Genomic DNA, 22374 nt, shown 5'->3' with positions numbered 1-22374 from the left:
TTTTGAAAAACTTTTTCAAACACAACAATTTTAAGCAAAACAAGGAACATATGTAAATAGATAAAGTTAGAGAGAGAAAACACAAATTTTATAGTAGTTCAATACCCCTAGTCTACGTCTACTCTCCTCAAATTCCTAATGGAGTGAGAGTTCCATCATCCTTGAAGTTTCAACCAAACTTCCAAAGTCTTTACACTTTAATTTCGGTTCTAATAGGTTCTTACACAATCCTTCAAGTAATCATCAATTTGAAGCTTTTTATTTACACAACCTCACTTAATCATAATGAAGGGAACTCTCAACCTAACTCAATAAATGTTCAAATACAAGGAAAAATTAAAATGAATGAAAAATGTAAAAATTATTTATATACCTTATCATATACAAAATTTTAATATTTTATTATAAAAATATGTAAATGATATCTATTTGTTTGTTTTCATAGTTTTTCATGCCATAAATCCTTTTATTATAACAAAATGTAAAAATAGGGATTGCATAATTTCGAATTATAAAACATTTTTCATATAAGTTTTGCTTGTATGAATTTCACAAAATTGTGCAAGAAGACATAGTAGTCCCCAAAAATATATAAACAACTATGACAAATTTAATTAACAATAAAATAAATTTCCTAAATAATGTTTTATATGTATTTTTTTAATAAAAATAAAATCATAAAATCTCACCCAACAATAGATATTAATCTTCTACTCGTTTAAATCCATTATATTAATAATATAAATGATAATTAATAAAAGAAATTATGACAATTGAAAATAAATAAATAATTTTAACTAGAGTAGTATGATTGAAAAAATTAAGGTCATGACTTAGATAGTTGAAATAAGACCGAACCCAACCAACAATATATATATATATTTTTTGCTAAAGCCTCTAACTAATATGAATATCGTTAATATCCTTATATTCATAACTACTAGTTATAAATAATAATAATATATAGTTTCTAGCTATGTATACTATCACAATATTTTTATATAGCTTTTGATTTTTCATAACATTTGATTATGAGTAATTATAATAATTACATAACTTCTGGCTATGCATAAATGCAATATTTTTCATACACCTTTTGGCTATATACTTTTAACATTTAGCTTCTAATTATATATAAATGTAATATTTTCTATACAACTTCTAGTTATATGAGTTAATTTTAACATTTGTTTTACATGGCTTCCGATTATAAATAAATAAAATTTAGGTAATCAAATAATATAAGACAATGCATAATGATAATGATAATATATAAGAAAGTTATATTACGTTATACCTTCTTATAATATTTGATGTAAAAGTCTTGTAAAAAAATGAATGATATTTCAAATTATTGTTTAGAGTCTCATGCTAAGAACGTGTTATAAAATAAAAGAATTGAAAGAAAAAATAAGAAGAGGATAAATGAGAATGCTAAAAAAGAATAAAAAAGAATAAATATATAATTTCATTATTAATTCTCTCCCCTTTATAGAGTTAGGAAACGATTTACATAAGTTTCTACAATCTTCTAAATTCTCATATGTTATAACATTTTCTCTAATTTTAAATTTTTAAGTTTTTTTAGACAAATAAATTTTAAATCAAATATATATATAAGATTTCTTAAAAATAATTTGAAACTAAAAACAAGTCCAATTAATGCTCAAAGTCATAGAATCAAAACCTATTCAATTAATATTAGAAAGTAATAGATGAAAACTCATTCTGATTTGTTAGTTTTTTCTTTAACATAATTTTTAAAAATAATTTGAATCTCAAATATTGAACGTATTAATACTAGAAACCTATGAATGAAAATTGATTCATGATAATTTTTTATATGTAGAATGATAATTTTCTTAATTTTTTACTAGAAAATAAACTTCAAATCATACCAGACTTAATGTGTTCAATTATTAACCAATTTATTAATTTTTTAAAAAAATTAAAACTCAGAAAATAACACAATTACCATTAAAAATTGACGGACAAAAACTGATCCAAAATAACTATTATGGGTCTGTTTGATTATTGTTTTTGAAAACTGTTATAAAAAACAGTTTTTAAGAACATTTTTTTTTGTGTTTTCAAAAAAGAAAATTGTGTTTGGAAACAGAATTATAAAAAACATTTTTTGTTCTCAAAAACAAAAAAAAACATGTTTGGTTGAGTTAATAAAAAGTTTTTTTAGAATAAGTAAAACAAAAAACATGTCTAAAATATTTTTTTTAATTAATAAAGTGTTTAATTTCTTCTTTTAACTTGATATTATAAACATATAAATAATTTTCATATGCACTATTTATTTAAATTAAAAAAAATTATTTCACCATGTGTAAATATCTTAATTTCAATAATTTAAAGAAAAAGAAATGGTTTGCGGGTAAGGGTGTGGTGGTTGGGTAGAGCTCTTATTTATGGAAACACAAAAAACAGTTAAGAAAACACAAAAAACAATCTATTTTTTGAACAGTGAAAAAATAATGAAAACATTTTTTTATAGTTTTCAAAAAAGTGGTTTTTGAAAATACAAAAAACAAAAACACACATCCTTCCCCAAACAAGTTTTTTGTGTTTTTTGTTTTTAATAACATAAAACAATTCTTGAAAATAGAAATCAAACAGACCCTATATTTCTCCTCTACACATAAATTACACTAGTCTAAATTTTCTTACTAGAAAAAACTTCAAACCAAGCAAGACTTAATGAATTACATTTACTAATGAGATTAATAATTAAAAAATTCAATCAATACTAGAAAATATTATACCAAAACCGGTTCAGAATAAGTAATGATTCTACCGATTCTCTTTTACATACAACTATATTGTTTTCTTTTCTTTTATTTTTTTTGCAAACACAACTATATTTTTTTCAAATTTTTTATAGGCAAATAGATTATAAATCTAGTGAACTTAATGCTTTAGAGTTAATGTAGTAATATTTAAAAATAATTTGAAATTAAAAAAATTACCCAATGAAAATTAGTTTAAGATATTTTATCTATAATTAAATATTAAATTTGCACATGTAATAAAAAAACCTCACTTATTTACACATTAAATATATTAAACTTGATTTCTTTTAAAATTTATTTTAAATAAAATATTATTAACCATGATTATTTTGAAATTACTATTTATTTTTAATAAAAAAAAATCAATGACACCTTTATAAAGATTTTTATAACAAATGTTAAAATAGTACCTTTTTTTAAATTTATTTATTGTTATAAAACTTATTTTTATTTTTAAATAGACTTAAATTAAATGTAATTAATATGACATAAATTAAATTTGAAGTTTTTTGACAAAATAAAACTATTTTTAAAAACAACTAAAATTTCTTTATCCAAACAATTTTTAAAAATATTTTTGAACGCTCGCCAAACACCTTTGATTTTAGAGAATACCAAAAAGACTATTTTTTTCCGTCAAACAAAAATCAATTTTTAAAACCAAGTTTTAGAAAACATCCTCCACGGAGTAGCATTTATTATATATATATATATATATATATATATATATATATATATATATATATATATATATTTCTTAATTCCTCGTGAAATTGAAGGCTAAATAATGTGTAAATATGAAATTTTGAATATTTGCTAAAAAAAAGAAAAAAATAAAAAGGAAAAGGAAAAAGAGGGGATTTAGATATCATATCATAACCCAGAAAGCAAGAAATAAAAGAAAGAAAACTATGAAGCTCAACGAGTGATTTATACAGAGAGAATTAGTCTTTCAGTTCATGTTTTGGTTTGATTAAGTTGGAACAACCTCTGTCCGCAACCCACGGAACAGCCATATGGGTCTTCACTGAATCGTATTCATCTCTAGGGTCTTTCAATCACCATACATCACCTCAAAATTCTGTGTCAAAACAAGAAACCATGATCTTTGAAACCATGGACCTCGCGAAGGGGATGTAGCTTAAACTGTACCTGGTTATTCAACAAAATCATTGAGGGAAAATACATGAGGAATAACAGGAAAATGGAAGAGTACGCGATGAAAGAAAACGAATACTTTGCTTCATTATTTCAGAACCAAAAGAAAAGCTTTGTCATCTCTATTTGTATATCAGCGTAATCGCATTATTCATTTTCTGGGGCACTCTACTTCTAACAAGCACCAAAATTATGCGTTTTGAGTTAGAAGTGATTGTGATATCCCATATGTCATATGGCAAAAAGTTGCTAACTTTGTATATGAAATAGATTTCACTTAAGTAGATAGACATGTATTAAAATCGTGAGGACTCATTAGATCCAAAGTGAACAATATCTACATGAGAGAGAGTAGCCGTTACAGGTTAACATAACAAAAAGAAATTAAACAAAACCTTCTCTCACTGTTTATATGTTGAGCTAATCCACTTTTGATAAGAATCAAACTTATGATGGGCTTGACCCCATTCCATAATCACTCTTTAACACAAGGGACATACATTGCAATGCAACAGATTAAGACCAGCAGAATGGAAAGTAATTGACAGCCAAAAGTACTTTAAAATCTTCATATATCCTATTCAAGGAGATCAAATATGACAAAGTACTACTAATACCAACATGCCATAAAGAATTGAAGTTTTTGTTGATAGATGATCATTGTCAATCAATTTAACTTGCAACAATTGGTGTAGCATAAAACAAACGTGGAAGTTCTAGTCATGCATTAGTGGGCAGGGCTTACCACATTGGGAAACCATGGCATTTAATGTTGGTGATTTAGGGCTCGTTTGTAGGAACTGAGATAGGTCTTCAGGGTCAAGGTGCATTGTGAAGACAGTGATCTAGCATTGCAGAAATGGTGTGGAAAGTAGAACAAGTGAGGGAGAGCATGAGTGTGACCATGTGAAGGCAATTGGCATCTAAAACATACTGTATATGGCCTCAATTGGGCCCCACATCAACAGCCCTGGTCAAATTAATATCCCATGCTAACTTTAATATTACCATGTCTAACTTAGGCACTGCAACATGTTGCTATTAACCATTAGTATTTTTTTTCCACATCATCTAAAATCAGTTGACTTTCTCTCAACACATTATCAAAATTGAGTCATTCCAAAATTTTAAGAATAGGCTTTCTTTGTTTTTTCATTGTCATAAGTCCTTCTAATGAGACAATTCTCCAAGACAAACTTGGATGTTCAAAGGCACAGAACTATAGATGCAATAACTTCAATTCATTGTTGTTTCCTATGATACCCAAACTCTCCAATTTCACCCAGTGTCCCCATGTTGTCACAACATGACATGGGTATGTATGGGATCCTTGTTGGATACTCCTACTTTGCTTTAGATATGGTTGTTTGATTTTGATTTATTTATTTTTTATTTTCAACTTCCTTAGTAGATTATTACATTGAAAAAAGAGATAATTTAAGAATATTTCAAGATAAGGGAGAAAAGTCAGAGATTAAAGAAGAAAGATATCTTTATTTATAATTGCTGTCTAATTGGTTTTTCCCTTTTTCCTTCTACTATGCCATATCCTCGCATCCATATCTAAATTTTGGATTCTTCTTGACCAGTTGCTTTTAGCTTAAATTTTGGAGTTCAAAAAATCTGACACCTAGATAAACATAGGTCATTTCCACACTCAAATACAATGGAACTATACAACAATAATTTCAATTTCATGTGGTTTCTACATGTCATCAAATATGAATATGATGAATAGAAGAAATGAATGGTAAGCAGAACATGTGTAATTTGACATACCAAATTAGTGCACCAAACTCTAACATGATTGCCAAGAGTGTCAATAACTTGTTACGAACCTGCCCAATCCAATCAATGAAAAATTGTCCAACATGAGAAACCAAAAGGTAAGGTAGAATAAGGATATTTAAGATGACAGTGGAAATACATATATCCACAAGGCAACTTACATAGAGAGCACAAAACAAGGCAATTATTATACTTGCAAGGTATATGGCTGTTGCATAAATACGAACAGGGTCAAGCATCATGGTCACTTGCCGTTTTGGGCCTATGAGGAATGCTGTGCTGCCATACAAAACACTCCAACTTAGCATCTGAAATACACCCAAAAAAAAAGGGAAAAAAAACCCACAGAAAATGAGTACAAAAAAGAAAGAAGAAAGCTAGTCTCATCAGAAAAAAGCTAGTCTAATGACTTGTTGAAAAGACAGTATGACAGAGATATGACTAATATATTAATCTGAATATGCAAGAAAATAACAAAACTTCCTCACAAATTCAGAAAATTGAACTTACCCCAGATCCAAGCCCTCTGGCCCATGTTAAAGATATAAAGACAACACAGGATGGGAAAATACCTCTAATCAATAGATTTTCTCGAACTCCATCAAGGGACCAGAAAGGACATCATATGGGAAAAAAAAAACATAATCTAAAATGTTAAGTGTACTAGGAAAACTAACAACCTAAACAATGTCCCTGAAACTGACATTTAAACAACTAAAAAATTCATGAAATTATGAGATTACATTTAATTTACAAACCTTGTCAAAACTAAAATACTTTGGAGTTGCATTTTCATATTGGTCAGACCAAATTGACGAAGATTTTAAAACCTTGCAAGGTAAAGGTTCTCAAGCTCAAAGGTGAACATGTTAATTGTTTTGATCAGATATTTTTTTTTGATAAGTAATTGTTTTGATCAGATTATAGCCACATAATGGACAGACATTCAAGAAACTTCACTATACAAATCAGACTGCTACATGAAACAGAAAGATAAAATGAGCATAGCCCTTCTCCCTTCATAAAACAAATAATAATGACATCCACAACTATAAAAGGGCAGATGATGCTCTAAATGTTAATGGATGCAAAGTCCTGTACATTTATGATTTTAACCTGATTGCTATCTGAAGTGCAGTAAAATAAACATGCCATCACTTAACAATCATAACCTTGCTAATAACATGAGGCATACAGTAACACAAACCTCCCAAGTGCAAGCAAATTGCCAAAGGTGAATGTTATCCCGAACTTGATTGGATTGAAGAAAACAAGCATTGACTGTCACAGGGGAAAGAACAAAAATAGGCAAGTTAGATTTTTTCAAGGCCACTAATATCCATCTCCAGTTTGATAGTAAAACCAATTTTCCAGCCATGACACCACATAATTATCAAAATTGAAGACTTGCTAGTAATTCAGCTAAACAAATTTTTGTCAACACAAGCAATGGCAAGTGAGCTAACCTGAAATATTTCAATCTTTGCAGCAGAAACATAAGGGGTTTAGATAGACAAGTTTGATACAACATTGGAGGATTACATTGGTATCCAGAATTTTAAATTTTACCATCTGATTAGCTGCTGAAAATCAAGGAAAAGGAAACAATAAAAATGAAAATCTTAAGTTATATGCTGTCCCTTGTTTTTCTTCTTAAATTGAAAGATTTATCTCAACTGATTCAAATAGTTACAGAAGCCTCAATTGAGAGAAGTTCTTCTTTCTTATCAGTTCCACTAATTTTAAGAATTTTGATCTCTTTTTAGCAAACAAACTACCTCAAGTTAAATATCAATCCTGTTGAAAGTGGAACACATTCAAGGATGTTCATACAAGTGTTGATGTCTCATTTCAGTATCATGTTAACTAAGGGTGCGTTTGGTTAATTGGTAACTTGACTAGGGGATATGTTCTTATATCCAAGTATGAGATCATGGACTACCCTGTTTAAGATGCACTTAGTTTTCTAAGCCTCGCTTTGCTCAGCCTCTTCCCCCACCCAGTCCCGCACTACCCTTATAAAGTGAAAATAAAAAGGAAGTGGACAACCGTTTTTATTCTTTTTTTATTTAAAACTAAAATAATTTTAGTAGATATTATTTAGAGGACTCTTATGTGAAATTACACTACTTCCTAAGCAATTCCTAACATAATCAAATGCTAGAAGAGGAAACAATACTTTCTAGAAATATTAAATTATTAACTTTAATCAAACATCAGAATTAGAACATCATATTCACTCCATTCCAGAAATTCACTTTGGAAAATATGATTTATCTCCTTATACCAAAGCAAGGTGGTATCATAGCCCAGATGCCCACCCTTCTGGTGGAAGCTTGAGCTTCTTAGCAGCCCAATAGACATGGATACCCAATTAGGGAAAAGATAAAGAGAAGTTACTATAAGGTCAACTCTACGGACATCCACTATAAGGTTAAGGCAGCAAGGGAAAGCTTATTTCACATTGACCAGTCTTGGGGTTTATGTGAGTTAATCAGTTCTACTCTGCACAGATCACCTTGACGGTCATCAGTCTTCAAAATTAACAAGAATTGGTTACGTCCATGACTGATCCTCGAAGGATAGGCTCTTTAATTATGAATTTGTAAAATTGTATATGTATTACAAGGTCAGGAGAGGGGCACAAATATTAAAAACAGCACCTAATTATATATTTGTGCGACAGCATGGACAGTTTTTCAATTTTACTTGCATTTCTAGTCATAAAAAGTGTGAAAAAGCAACAGTAAGCTAAATTTCGCAATTAAACTTAAAGCCAAGACTAGAAGTTTCAATTGACATTTTTCAAATCCCAAAAACTAAGTGCTAGCTACATTAGGCAAGTTTCCTACATAATCACTTCACACAAGTTCTAATGGCTAGGTCTTCCAGGTTCTTTGACAATGCCAAATGCAAAATACTAATTCATTATAGGAGAAAGTCATAGAATGAGAAAGAGTGGTAACATCTAATTAAGAGAAAAGAAAAAAGAAGAAAATAAAGAATAGCAGAATTCAGGCTTAGAACCTGAGCTCATTCAGTAGAATCTTTTTTCCTTTTCCTTTTTTCTTTTTTGATAGGCACAGCTCATTAACTAGAACTTGAAAACTCAAATGAGGAAGAGTCAAACCAAGAGTAGTAAACTAGAGTTTGAAAGCCCTGATCCATTAATAAAACAGAAAACCTTCATTCAATAACATAACTACTTATCTTAGATTTCACAGAATAGAGAAGTTTTAATTCCCAGAATAAATAGGTTTCTGTTCAGACAAGCGAAGTGAGCTTGTATTCAATTTTTAAAACCAACAATATAGAAAACCAGAAAACATATGATAACTGACAATGAAATAAAAGATGGACTGAAAGTATTCAATGACTGAACTTACCAAGAGTGTACAAGTTAAACCAGCAGCCAAGCATATGGCAAAACCATAAAATCTCTGTGTAATATGAGAGGGATCAATTGGTCAGAAAATCCAAACAGGGAATAGAGATATTGAAAGGAATTCCATGAAACATAAGATATTCTGGATCCAGAAAGAAAATTTTGCAGTCAATTTTTTAAGATTTTCTTTTCCCAAACACCAATGGAGCCAAAATCCATCTCAGTCTTATGCAATTCCAAAGTCCATAAATGGCATAAACCTGTCTTTGTTCAACTTTTCTTTTAACAATTTATACCCTAGACCAATATTCTAATTTGAAATTCAAGGCAAAAACTTGATTACTTGAGAGCATTGGAATCAAAAGAAAAGCAAAAGAGGTTGTTGAAAGCAGATCCTTTTACATGTGAATAATCACAACATTATTAGCTTTGTAAGGCTCTATTTGGGCTACAAAAAGTGAGAAAAAAGGGGAGAAGAAAAAGAAAGAAAGAGTGGAGGGAAAATCAAACCATGTACTGAGTTAAATAAATTTTGCCTCTGAACCTTCTCGAAATTTATTCTCTTTTTACACAAAGAACAAAGAATTTAAGAATGAATAAATTTTTAAATAATTTTCATTATAGTTCATATTCCTTCATATTTTCCATCTTAAATCAAGCAAGAGAATCTGAGATCCCTCCCCACTGTTTTGCTTTCCCTAGTACTTTTAGAGGTGCAAATGGGGCAATAGAAAAATGAAGAACCTCGAAATAGACATGTTTTTTTTTTTTCCAAGCCAGCTAATGCGCGTGTTTAACACTGACTATACATTTAGCTTTCAAATCCTAGAAATCGCGGGTTTCAGCTGAAAGCCCTAAGTTTTAAAATAAAGAAAAATGCAACTGTGAAACGCTAAACCCTAGCTGATTCGGGGAAGCAAAAGTGATGGAATTGTGCGAATGTTTATTCTTATAAGAAAGCAGAATAAAAGGAACTATAAGGTGCAAATGATGATTTGATTTTCCTGCGTTTTCTCGACATCCAAACGGACCTGTTTGGTGGACAAAGTGCAGTCGCGATTGAAGTCATCCATGAAAGAGAATGGGCCATCATCAGGTGGTGCGGCGACGTTTTGGTCGTCATCCACCTCCATTCCAACTAGAATCTTAACCCTCTCGAATGCGTGGTTCATCTTCTCCATTTTTTTCCCCTGGGGAAACCTCGCCTCCGTTTGGCAAGTGAGAAACTGTGAGAAAATTTGCTTTAGCACTCCGGAAGGGAAAGTCAGAAAAATAACTTTGGGCCCCTAGTTGAAATGCCACCCCCGTGGGCCCACCATTTGGGCTGGGTTAGGCTCACCTAAACTCCACAAAACTTTAGCGTAAAGAGTTCACAATCTTAACATTATTTTTTGTGTTGTAAATGCAAGGTGGCCTCCTTGTATTAAAAACAACATAATAACTTTTCCATTCATATCGAGCGAATTGAGGCATTAATATAAGACTTGTGTGAGGCCTATAAAAAGCTTTCCATCTCTTATACAAAGACCATCTCGACCAACAAGAAATTCCCTTCTCTCATTGTCTCGTCCTCATTATCTATTATCGAGAGTAATATATATTTCTCTTTATTTTTCTTTGTATTGCATTTATTCTCGTTTTATAACATTTTAAATCGATAAAAATTAAAGAATAAAAACTTATCACAAGCAAACTTCATGTGATAAATTTTTTTTCTTTATAAAATCCATTCTTTTAGAAGATATAATAGCATGAAATCATAATAAATATTAATTAATAAAATATAAATAGTAAGTACGAACCAAAATTTTAAGACTAACCTTTCATATAAGGCCCTATTTTGATTGATTTTCTAGAAGTCATTTTTTTTAATTCAATAATAATTCCAATACTTGTTTGATTAATTTTATTTAAAAAAACATCTTAGCTTAAAAAATAGTTTAACTTAATATAAAAATCAAGAAAATATTACTTCTTATACATATTGTAGGACCTCAACTACCAACTCTCCTAAAAGCAATTGCTGTTAGGAAATGCGTATATCCTAACCTTATAGTGCATTCATCCAAGCGCCCACGGCGAACACAAGGGGAGTTGATGGACACGGCCAATCCTCTGATCTGCCAACACATATCTAGTTTTGCTATGATTTTGATTCCCATAGGAAACCTTTCTTAGAAAGTATCAAGAATATATAAATAAAAAAATAAAAAATAAAAATTAAAAGTATTAAGAAAATTTATTTTTTATATTTGGTTTACCATTGAAAAAACATATAAATAAAATTTATTTAATTTAACTTTATTTTTTATTTTATTTTCATTTTTTCTTCTATTTTTCTTCTATCTTTTTTCCCTGACATTTTATTGAAAATTTATTTTAGGAAGTAACTCAAAACCACTTATACATGAATGAAAATTTAGACTCAAAGTTATAGGATACTTATTTTTAGAAAAGACATGTTCTTTTAAAATAGATACGTAGAAGTTTTAAAACACAACTTTCTAACAGACATATCTAGTGTTTTAAAGGCACAACCTCTCTAATAGTCATAACCTACAATTATAAATAGGGAATCCTCATTGTATCATTTATTCGGAACATTCTATCAATTCCTTCTTTATTTGGTCATTCATCTTTCAAATTTATTCAAACATTATTTCTAGAATGTAAGTTTAGTCAACTATTCACTCAATCAAATATTTAAGAGAGTACAAATCATTAAGTAAAGTGTTGTTTCTTGTGATTTGGAGTGTCGCTATTATAAGAGAGTGAGAGAATACAATCACCTTTATACCTTTAAAGTATAGCTACTTAAGCTTCCTAAATTTTATTTTAATGACAATGAGTCAAACTCTAGCCTGATTCAATAAACAAGGTCAAGAGTAGTATTACATGTTAAAACTCAATTCTACTAAAACGAAGAAGAAGAAAAAATTGTTGTAGTAGTTTAGGGTTATATAAAAGGACTTCTTAGTCTTCCTTCTCAACAATTTAGAGAAAATAAGTGGAAAAAACTTAAATTTATTCTAAAAAATCACTATATTTAAAAAAAAAAATTCTAAAAAAAGCGTAAATTTTTTTTTAATGTTGAAAAAACTAATTTTTGTCCTAAAGAATAAAAAAACAGTTTTTTAAATAGTTCCCAAATAGACCTAAAACATTAGGATTCAAAATATTCACTTGAAATATTATTATTATTATTATTATTGGAATTAAACCGTTACCCTTGTAATTATACATTTGGGCCCAATAGATTTCAGCTTAATATTGACATAAGCCCACAGTGGTCCATGGTTGTACAAAAAGAGGCCCAAAAAATTGGGTGTAAGCCTTGCTTAAAAGGCCATTTGTATTTGGTCATTCAATCATGTTATTGATAGTATATTATCCATAGAAAAATTCGGTGGAGCCTAATTATTATCCTAATAGTAAGGATATTTTAAGTTGGGGTATTTTGGGGATTTTACATATGATTTGGTTACCCTATGCATATTATGTTTAAGGTATAGCCAACTTAGAGGGAAAGTTTTATTTTTTTGAGATATTAAGAAAAATAGAAAAATGAAGAAATAAAAACCTAGAAGGTAAGACATTTTAGGATTCTCTTGTACTTTTTTTTCATCATAGTGAAAATGTGCAACAATTATAAGTGAATGTAACTCTCACATTGAAACTGAACTACTATAAATCTCGTGCGTTTCTATGCTTTATTTTTCACATTGGTTTATTATCATTTTCAGAAAATAGGATTAGAGTGTTTTAATCTTAACAATAACATCCAAGAGATTCATATTACAGTTTTGTATCATGGTCATATTATTTGTATCAAGTTCCTCTTTTCATACCTTGATTGTATTATTCATACTTAATTATATTTTTAGACTCTTATAACTTTTTGTTTGTATTAATCACATATTTCATACCTTTATACATTTTTTAATACAAGACGATAGTCCTTATCCTTATTGATAAAAGCCCTATTTGGGAAAGTTTTTTAAGTATTAATATTAAATCAGATGGACTTAATTAATTTTTACATATTAAATACCGAATTAATTAAACTTAGACTATATTTGGTTCTCAAAAAATACTAGGAAAAGGAAAAAAATGTTAAGAAAAATGATTTTATGATGTTTGGTTTTACTATAAAAAAAAATATAAAAGAAAATCAAATATAATTAAAATTAATTTAAAATTTATATATTTTTAAATTATTTAATCTTGCTAGGGATAAATAAGTAAAATGAGTCTGAAGAAGCGAATAAAAATAATTTATTAAATTTAAACTTATTTTTTATTTTTCTTCATTTTTTCTTTCATTATATTTTTCTTCTCTATTTTCTTTCATTTGCATTTCCCTCCAAATTTTCAAGGAACCAAACATAGCTTTAAAGAAATTGATTGATTTGCTTTGATTAAGTTCCATTTAACAATAAAAACCCTTTTTTTATTTGTCATGTTTTGGCCAAAATTAAAAAAAAAAAAAATCATAATTGAACATTGTAGATTAAAAACCTCACATAATGCTAATATGATGAATTACCTTATAGACTGTTTAAATCACTTGGTCACAACTTGTTTTAAATCTTATTATTATAATCCAATGATATGAATAGCTCCTGTTATAGTCCATGTAGTTCATCATACTATGTATCCCATCATCGAAAAAATAAATAAAAGAAACCATGTAGGTACGGTTCGATTTAATTTATTTTTGGTTTTTTAAATGGAAGACCGTGGATTGAATGGGTCTAATTCAGTTTTTAATTTAGAAAACTGAAATTGTTAAAATATTTTTAAAAATTGATTAGAGTTAGTTTGATTGGTTTAGTTAATTTAATTGGTTTTTTTGCATACCTTAATTTGTTCTCCCTCAAATTTGATGCAGTTGGTAGATTTCTATTTAAATAAAAATTTTAAAATATCATAATTATCTTCTATCTTTCATAAAAATATTTTTAAAATATAGTTTTGACACATAAAATTTCATCACATTAAACTAATAATGACTTTTATTCTACTTCTAATTAAATGCACAATATAATATTTGTTAGCTTAAGGGTTCTCCTAATCATGTTTTGATGATAACGAACCATGATTAAGTTACTAATTGGTTTGAATTATAAAGAATTTCAGGTGTTAATTTGAAAATTCATCAAATGACCTAATGGATGTAAGATCAATACTTTTTAATCATAGAAAACATATATAAGATGAATGCATGAGTGTACTTAGGATTTTTATATCATTTCATGCATATTTGAAAACTCGGTTTATGCATTAAAGTTACATTTCCATCAAAATCCAAGTTCTATCAAATGAACCTTAGGCAAAATGTTTCAAAATTGACATATTATTTTACCTAGAAACCTTGCCTAAGTGTTAGAAGCAAAAAGACCAAAAAAAGATAGGTTTTCGGGCCAAAAATGGTGAACTGGTTGAGGCATTGGCCAACTGGCTCAACCGACTAGAGTATCGATTGACTAATTACTCTTTCCGGGTCGAGGTTCGATCGAGAGATGCAAAAAACTTTCTCTCTCTTCTAGTAATATTTCTTTCCCGATCAAGAGGTTTGCCTTCCCGATCGAGGTTCGATCAAGGCTCGGTTGAGATCCGATTGAGAGTAACGATCACCTGCCAAACATTTAATGCTCCAACTGCCAGTGAACCAATCAACCCCTAGCTTGATCGGTCGAGGCCGCTTTTTGATTTTTTTGGCTCCTGAGGTTAGAAACCTATAAATTAAGAGCTTCACTTCATTTATGTAAGAGAACACCTGCATTTATTTATTTACCTACTTGTTCTTGCCATAAAAGCTCTCATTCTTTTCTTGGTGCATTAAATCTCAATTTGCATATTCTTTAGTGCACATTTGTGATTCATCGTAGTCTTGAGTTGTATTTGAATCATTGTTGAGCTAGGGTGAGAGATTTAAACTTGTTAATTGAGTGTTAAAACCTTTAAGTTAGTAAATACTTGAAGAGATTGTGTAAGAGCCAATTGGAGCCAGAATCCAAGTGTAAAAAGTGATTAGAAGCTTGGTTGAACCTTCAAGTATAAATGAAACCCTCAATCGATTAGGAAATTAAAGAGAGTGGATGTAGGCAAGGAAGCGTCGAACCACTATAAATATGAGTTTGCTTTTTATAACCTTATCTATTTATATTTGTACTTCTTGTACTTAATTTTATTGTGTTTAAAAATATTTTTTTTTAAAAAAAAACTCCAATTCAACCCCCCTCCCCCCTCTCCTCCCCTCCTCCTCCTCCTCTTAGGTGTTTTTATCTATTTAGATTAGCCCTTTATTTTCTCAGTATTAATGATATACCGATAAGGCTAAAGAACACATAAATGCAAATAAATAAAACTTCGATACAAACAAGTAATACCATTTTTACGAACGACTATTATTAGATTGAGTATGTTTGAGTTAATAATGATAACAAAGGGTGTTACCTTGAAGCAAAACACAAAATGGATAGGAAATATGAATTTGTCATGAAGCTTTCTACTATTTTTTATTCTTAGAAAATATAAGGAAAGAAAAAAATGTTAAGAAAAATAATTTTCTTATATTTAGTTTTACCAGATAAAATAGATAAGAAAGTCAAATATAATTAAAATTAGCAAGAAACTTATATAGTTTTAAATTATTTAATATTTATATAAAAGAGTTAAATAAATAAAACGAATTTAAAATAATATATAAAATAATTTTTTAATTTTAAATATATTTTGTTCTTCATTTTATCTTTTCCTGTACTTTTTCTCTTTATTTTTTTTTCTTACATTTTCCTTTAACTCTCCGAGAATGAAATGTAGCTTTCAAGTTTTCCTAGAAAGTGGCCGAGTACCCCAAAGAAGTGGTCAAATACCCCTGACGAATGCAAAACACTTGAGACAACTTATCTTTTTAAAATTCCTAAATTTTGTGTATTTGCTTCAAATGTTATCGGATTTGACAAGTTAGGTTTTCTCGGAATCAATACATCATATTGTGTTTAAAAAAAACACATATTTGCAAAGGGGCTCCAAACACTCTCCAAAGCCTAATTCATATTGGGAGAACTATGTAAATGTATACTAAAAAGGAAAAATATATTTTTTAAAATGCTTTAAAAAAGTAATTCAATAAACGTGCACTTGAATAGTAACATAAACAAAATTTCAAGATTACCCTTTTAACTTTTCTCCACTCGGTCAACTCCTATACTCTTCTCTTTTTTTTTTTATTAAAAAAAAATTTGATTTGACAAATCAAAAAAATTATAATGAATTTTGTTTCTTTTTTGTTACTCATTTGCCAATGTTTTTAAGCTTAACATATGACAAACTAACATGCCACGTTATTTTTTTCCCCTTATTTCTTCATTTTAGCTTTTGATTTTTAATTTCATTTTTTTCATTTCATCTTTTGATTTAAATTATTTATGAACATTTTAAACATAAAAAATAATAATAATAATAACAATAATAATAATAATAATAATAATAATAATGAGAAAAAATTAATATAAAAATAAATACATAATCAACAAATTTAACTTTTTATTTATGGGTATTTAACTTGATCGTGATTTTAACTTTTTTTTAGTCAAAATGTTTAAAAAATTTAATTGAAAAATATAAAAATTTGACTATGGTTTTGCCATTTTGCTTTGTTAAAATTTTAATTTTTTTATTTATATAAAATAAAAATAAAGCACATTTTTCATAGAAATTATATTTAATCATTTATGTTAATTTTATCAAAACTTAAATTTTTTGTATACTGAAAATGTGCATTGATAAAAACAATAGAGTTACTTTTTTCATAAAAGAGTGGTATCCTTGTTCCCAAAAGTTATGTTTATCAATGTGCAACTTCAACATGCAAAAAATTTAATTTTTAATAAAATTAAGAAGAATTAATGTAAATGATTAAATACAATTTTTTATGAAAAATATATTTTATTTTTATTTTATATAAATTAAAATTTTTAAAATTTAATAAAACAAAATGCTAGAACCCAACTGAGTTTTTGTCTTTTTTAATTAAAAATATTAATTATTTTAGCCAAGAAAAAAAATTAAAATTGTGGTCAAATTAAATTGATAAGCAAAAAGTTAAACTATAATAATCAACTTTAATTTTTACATGAAAAATAAAAAATAAAAAATATATATATAAACAATAAAATAATATAACAATATATAAGATTTATAAAATAATTAAATATTTTATTTAATAAAAATATAGAAAAGCTAATGTCGTAAACCTCTAAATTTGTTCATTATGAATTTATTTTTATATTAAATTTATTCTCATTAATTATTTATTATATATTATTATTTTATGTATAAATGTACATAAATAATTAAAATTAATAAATATAAAAATATGAAATATTTAAAAAAAATGAAATTAAAAAGATTTTATAAAGCTAGCATATTTAAAAAACAAAAAACAAAAAAAAAGGTAGAGATATTATAGAGGTGGGGAAAAAGAAAAAAGGAAAAATAATGTGATATGGTAATTGGCACGTGCCAAAGTTTTTATTTTTAAAAAGAACAATAATAATGACGAGAAAAAATGTGGTAGATGGTAAGAGGAAGGGGAAGGTAAATTTGGAATCTTCATTATTTTTATTATTTGAGTGCATGTTTTGAGTATTATTTTCTATAAAATACATACCCTTTGAAAATCATAAGTCAAAATTCCAAAAAAAATGTATTTTTTTTTCAAATTGTGCATAATTACATGATTCCCATATTCATAGTGGTTGAACACATGCCCTCTAAATTATGGAGGAGTTCATTAAAAAATATGTAGTGTTGTATCATCATCATCATCATCATCATGTACAAGTGAAGGTGTTGGCTAATGCAAGGTCCTAAGTAGCATTTGGTATCACTAAGTTCAGAATTAGTGGATTTCCCCTATAACCAATTAGATTTATAGCACAGGACTCTTCTTGGGGTGATATTTGACTATAGCTTATTAATCAAAGAGACCCAACAATATAGAAAGAATCGAAACCTTGAACTCAAATCAACAACACATATTCACCTTTTTGAGCAATTTCCATGAACTTTCATGTGATTTTTCATTCCTTGTCACTTTTCTAGATGATGGAATGGAGCCGGATTAAGTTATGTACACACGGGAAAAAAATTGGATTGAAATACTATTGTTATTGTTAGAAAAATTAGGTTAATCCAACTTATGGTAATCACCCTAGAGGGGAGGGTGAATAGGGTGATGGTCTCTTTTTGCTAATTTAAACTATGTGAATGTAAGAGATAATTATATGCAAGTATATAATAAACAATATAAAGACAATTGCATATAAATTAAAAGAGTAGGGAAGAGAAAATGCAAACACAAGATTTATAGTGGTTCGGCGTAACCTGACCTACATCCACTCTCCTCTAGTTTCAATCCTAAGCTTGAGGTTTCACAAATTCAAGGCTTCCAAACCAAGCTTTCAAGCAATACAATTGGATTATGGTTCCAATTCACCATCTTGGATTTTTGGCTCCAAACACCCTTTACACTTCTCAAGAGATATCCCACTCTTGAACAACCCCTCAAGTGATACCCCACACTTAAGAAACTTCCTCTCAAAGATTTATAAATAAATGATCTCATAAAATCCTAGTACAAAAACTTTAAGCTCAAATGATACAAGAATACTAGGATTGAAAGGTGCACTAAAGATATGCAAGTTTTAGAACAATGGTGCACTCATAAACACTCTTCCAAGGCTCAAATATATTCAAAAAAGGTTTGGGAAGGTTAAGTTCTTTAAACAATGAAGATTGGAGCCTTTTTATAGAAGAGAAAAGTCAAACTAGGGGTCGACTGGTTGACTAATCGTTAGCATTTAATGCTTGGTAGGTGACCGTTGGGCCTCAACCAGGAAGAGAAGGCCACTGGGAGAGAGAAAAAGTTTTTGGCATTCCTCGACTGGACGAGCACAACCGGTCGACCGGTTCCTTAACCGGTTCAATCGGTTGAGCCATTTTTTGGCTCAACAACCAACTTTTTCAACTTAAAACCTTTTAAAACAAGTTTGAAAAACATTGAACATAAGATTTTAATTGAAAAACATGAAATAATCCAATTCTTAAAATATTTAAAACAAAATAACTATTGGATGATTTTGGTGCATAAGTAAAGAATGTAATGCATGAAAATCCTAGTGCACCAACAACCTTACAAAGAGATCTTATGAAGCTTGGGTCTTGAAAAACACTTCTCTTTGAGATGGTCTTCTTTTTCATGATTTCTCCTTGGCTTGATTTGTCTTTGGGATTGCCACTTTGGAAATCGTCTTGCCTAATCACACTTGAAATATAATCATTAGTTCTAAACCTTGTTTTGTTATCATCAAAATCAAGATTAACCAAACTTTGGTTTCACAGTTATTAACAATATTTTTACTTTCCAAGTGGCCTATGAAGTCATAAGAAATGATGAAAATACTGAACCACGAAATGTGGAAGAATGTCAACATAGAAATGATTGGCCAAAATGGAAAGAAGCTATATAGGCAGAGTTAAACTCATTAACAAAACGAGAAGTTTTTGGACCTGTAGTCTAAACACCTGAAGATGTAAAGCCTGTTGAGTACAAATGGGTATTTGTACGAAAGCGCAATGAGAATAATGAGATCATAAGATATAAAACGCGATTAATAGTACAAGGTTTCTCGTAGAGACCTGGTATTGACTACGAGGAAACATATTCTCCCGTCATGGACGCAATCACATTTCGTTTTTTAATTAGTTTGGCAGTCTCAAAAGGACTGAATATGCATCTCATGGATGTTATTACAACATATTTATACAGATTCATAGATAATGATATATACATGAAAATCCCTGAAGGATTTAAGTTGCTTGGAGCAAATAGTACAAAGCCTCGTAGCATGTACTCAATCAAGTTACAACGATCCTTGTATGGATTAAAGTAATTTAGACGCATGTGGTACAATCGCCTTAGCGAATACTTGCTAAAAGAAGGGTATGTGAATAACCCTATATGCCCATGCATCTTCATTAAGAAATCAGAAACCGGATTTGCAATTATTGCAGTGTATGTTGATGACTTAAATCTTGTTGGAACTCCTGAAGAGCTCACAAGAACAATAAATTACTTGAAAAAGGAATTTGAGATGAAAGATCTTGGAAAAACAAAATTTTGTCTCGGCCTGCAGATCGAGTATTTTCCAAATGGAGTTTTAGTACATCAATCAACATACATTAAGAAAGTTTTGAAGCATTTTTATATGGATAAAGCGCATCCTTTAAGTTCTCCAATGGTTGTCCGATCACTTGATGTGAAAAAAGACCCATTTCGTCCTTGCAAAAAAGATGAAGAGTTACTTGGTCTTGAACTATCATATCTTAGTGCTATTGGTGCACTTATGTATCTTGCCAATTGTACACGTCCCAAACATTGCTTTTTCTGTCAATTTATTAGTAAGATATAGTTATGTTCCAACTCGAAGACATTGGAATGGTATCAAATATATATTGCGTTATCTTCGCGGAACTACTCATATGAGTTTATTTTACTCAAGGGAATCAAAACAACAATTGCTTGGATATGCAGATGCAAGATATCTTTCAGATCCACATAAAGGTAGGTCACAAACACGGTATGTGTTTAATTGCAATGGTATTGCTATTTCATGGAGATTTGTCGAACAAACAATGATGGCCACATCATTAAATCATCCAAAAATACTGACAATTCATGAAGCAAGTCACGAATGTATATGGCTAAGATTTATGATCCAACATATTCGGGAATCATGTGGACTCTCCTCTATCAAAGGTGACCCGACAATATTATTTGAAGATAATGCTGCATGTATTGCACAAATAACAGGGGGTTATATTAAAGGAGATAGAACTAAACACATTTAACCAAAATTCTTTTATACACATGAACTCCAGAAAGTGGTGAAATTGATGTGCAATAAATACGCTCAAATGATAATTTAGCAGATTTATTCACAAAACCATTGCCAACTTCAACATTCAAGAAGTTAATACACAGGATTGGAATGCGTCAATTCAAGGATATCGACATGAGGGAAAGTATGATTGTAAAAGGGTGTTAGTGTACTGTACTTTTTTTTTCCTTCGTCCAGGTTTTGTCTTACTGGGTTTTACTGATAAGGTTTTTAACGAGGCAGTCCCAATATACCAAGAAAAGAATATTGTACTCTTTTTCCCTCGCTAGGTTTTTTCTATAGGGTTTTTTACTAGCATGGTTTTAATGAGACATATTCTTCAATATGGTGGACATCCAAGGGGGAGTGTTATAATTGAAGTAATGAATGCCACGACATTAATGTTAATTAAGTATTATTTATGACTTCCATTAATACTTATTAATGGAAACCATTAATATTCATTAATGGGGATATTAATGAGAGTTCATATTATGAAGTCTATAAAAGGCTTCTTACACCCCATGTAAGAAGCATCCCGAGAAAAAAGAAAGAAATTATCTTCCTCTCATTCTCTTTGTTTTTCATTCTCTCAACTTTCTCAACTCTCTTCTCTGATTTCTTCTTCCCTATTATATATCAAAGTAAGATATAAATCATCTTTACTACTTTGATTTGTATTGTATTTGTCATTATTTTACAACAAAAATATATTTTTAAAAAGCTTTTAAAAAGTAATTCAATAAACATGCACTTAAATAGTAACATAAACAAAATTTCAAGATTACCTTTTAACTTTTCTCCACTTGGTCAACTCCTATACTCCTCTCTTTTTTTTTTTATTAAAAAAAAAAATTGATTTGACAAATCAAAAAAATTGTAATGAATTTTGTTTCTTTTTTGTTGCTCATACTTGCCGATGTTTTTAAGCATGACAAACTAACATGCCACGTTATTTTTTTTCCCCTTATTTCTTCATTTTAGCTTTTGATTTTTAATTTCATTTTTTTCATTTCATCTTTTGATTTAAATTATTTATGAATATTTTAAACATAAATAATAATAACAATAATAATGAGAAAAAAATAATATAAAAATAAATACATAATAAACAAATTTAACTTTTTATTTATGGGTATTTAACTTAATCGTTGATTTTAATTTTTTTTAGTCAAAATGTTTAAAAATTTTAATTGAAAAATATAAAAACTTGATTATGGTTTTGACATTTTGCTTTGTTAAAATTTTAATTTTTTTATTTATATAAAATAAAAATAAATCACATTTTTCATAA

The 22374-nt window shown here is 28.8% G+C and overlaps 1 protein-coding gene across 1 annotated transcript; it reads right to left on the bottom strand.

Moving 5' to 3' along the window:
- Positions 1-3696: 3696 nt before the first annotated feature.
- Positions 3697-10477, bottom strand: LOC100261271 (uncharacterized). The gene is made up of 6 exons (XM_002270720.4): positions 10164-10477; positions 9134-9187; positions 6955-7028; positions 5909-6026; positions 5739-5797; positions 3697-3953 (listed from the first exon to the last, which is right to left on the bottom strand). Exons 1-6 carry the CDS (start codon positions 10311-10313, stop codon positions 3875-3877), a joined length of 534 nt encoding a protein of 177 aa, XP_002270756.1. The 5' UTR covers positions 10314-10477; the 3' UTR covers positions 3697-3874.
- Positions 10478-22374: the final 11897 nt, after the last annotated feature.

The sequence above is a fragment of the Vitis vinifera genome, chromosome 7 (assembly GCF_030704535.1).
Source record: "Vitis vinifera cultivar Pinot Noir 40024 chromosome 7, ASM3070453v1".
Classification (NCBI taxonomy): domain Eukaryota; kingdom Viridiplantae; phylum Streptophyta; class Magnoliopsida; order Vitales; family Vitaceae; genus Vitis; species Vitis vinifera.
This window is presented reverse-complemented; position numbering and strand designations above follow the sequence as displayed.

Bases quoted from the DNA above. Each gene is read 5' to 3' on its own strand.
- LOC100261271 (XM_002270720.4), bottom strand. From the start codon at position 10,313: ATGGAGAAGATGAACCACGCATTCGAGAGGGTTAAGATTCTAGTTGGA. The intron at 6,027-6,954 runs GTTTGTGTTACT...TTTGTATGGCAG, and splicing joins AATTTGCTTGCACTTGGGAG to CACAGCATTCCTCATAGGCC. The intron at 3,954-5,738 runs GTATGTCAAATT...TTGAATAACCAG, and splicing joins GAGTTTGGTGCACTAATTTG to GTACAGTTTAAGCTACATCC.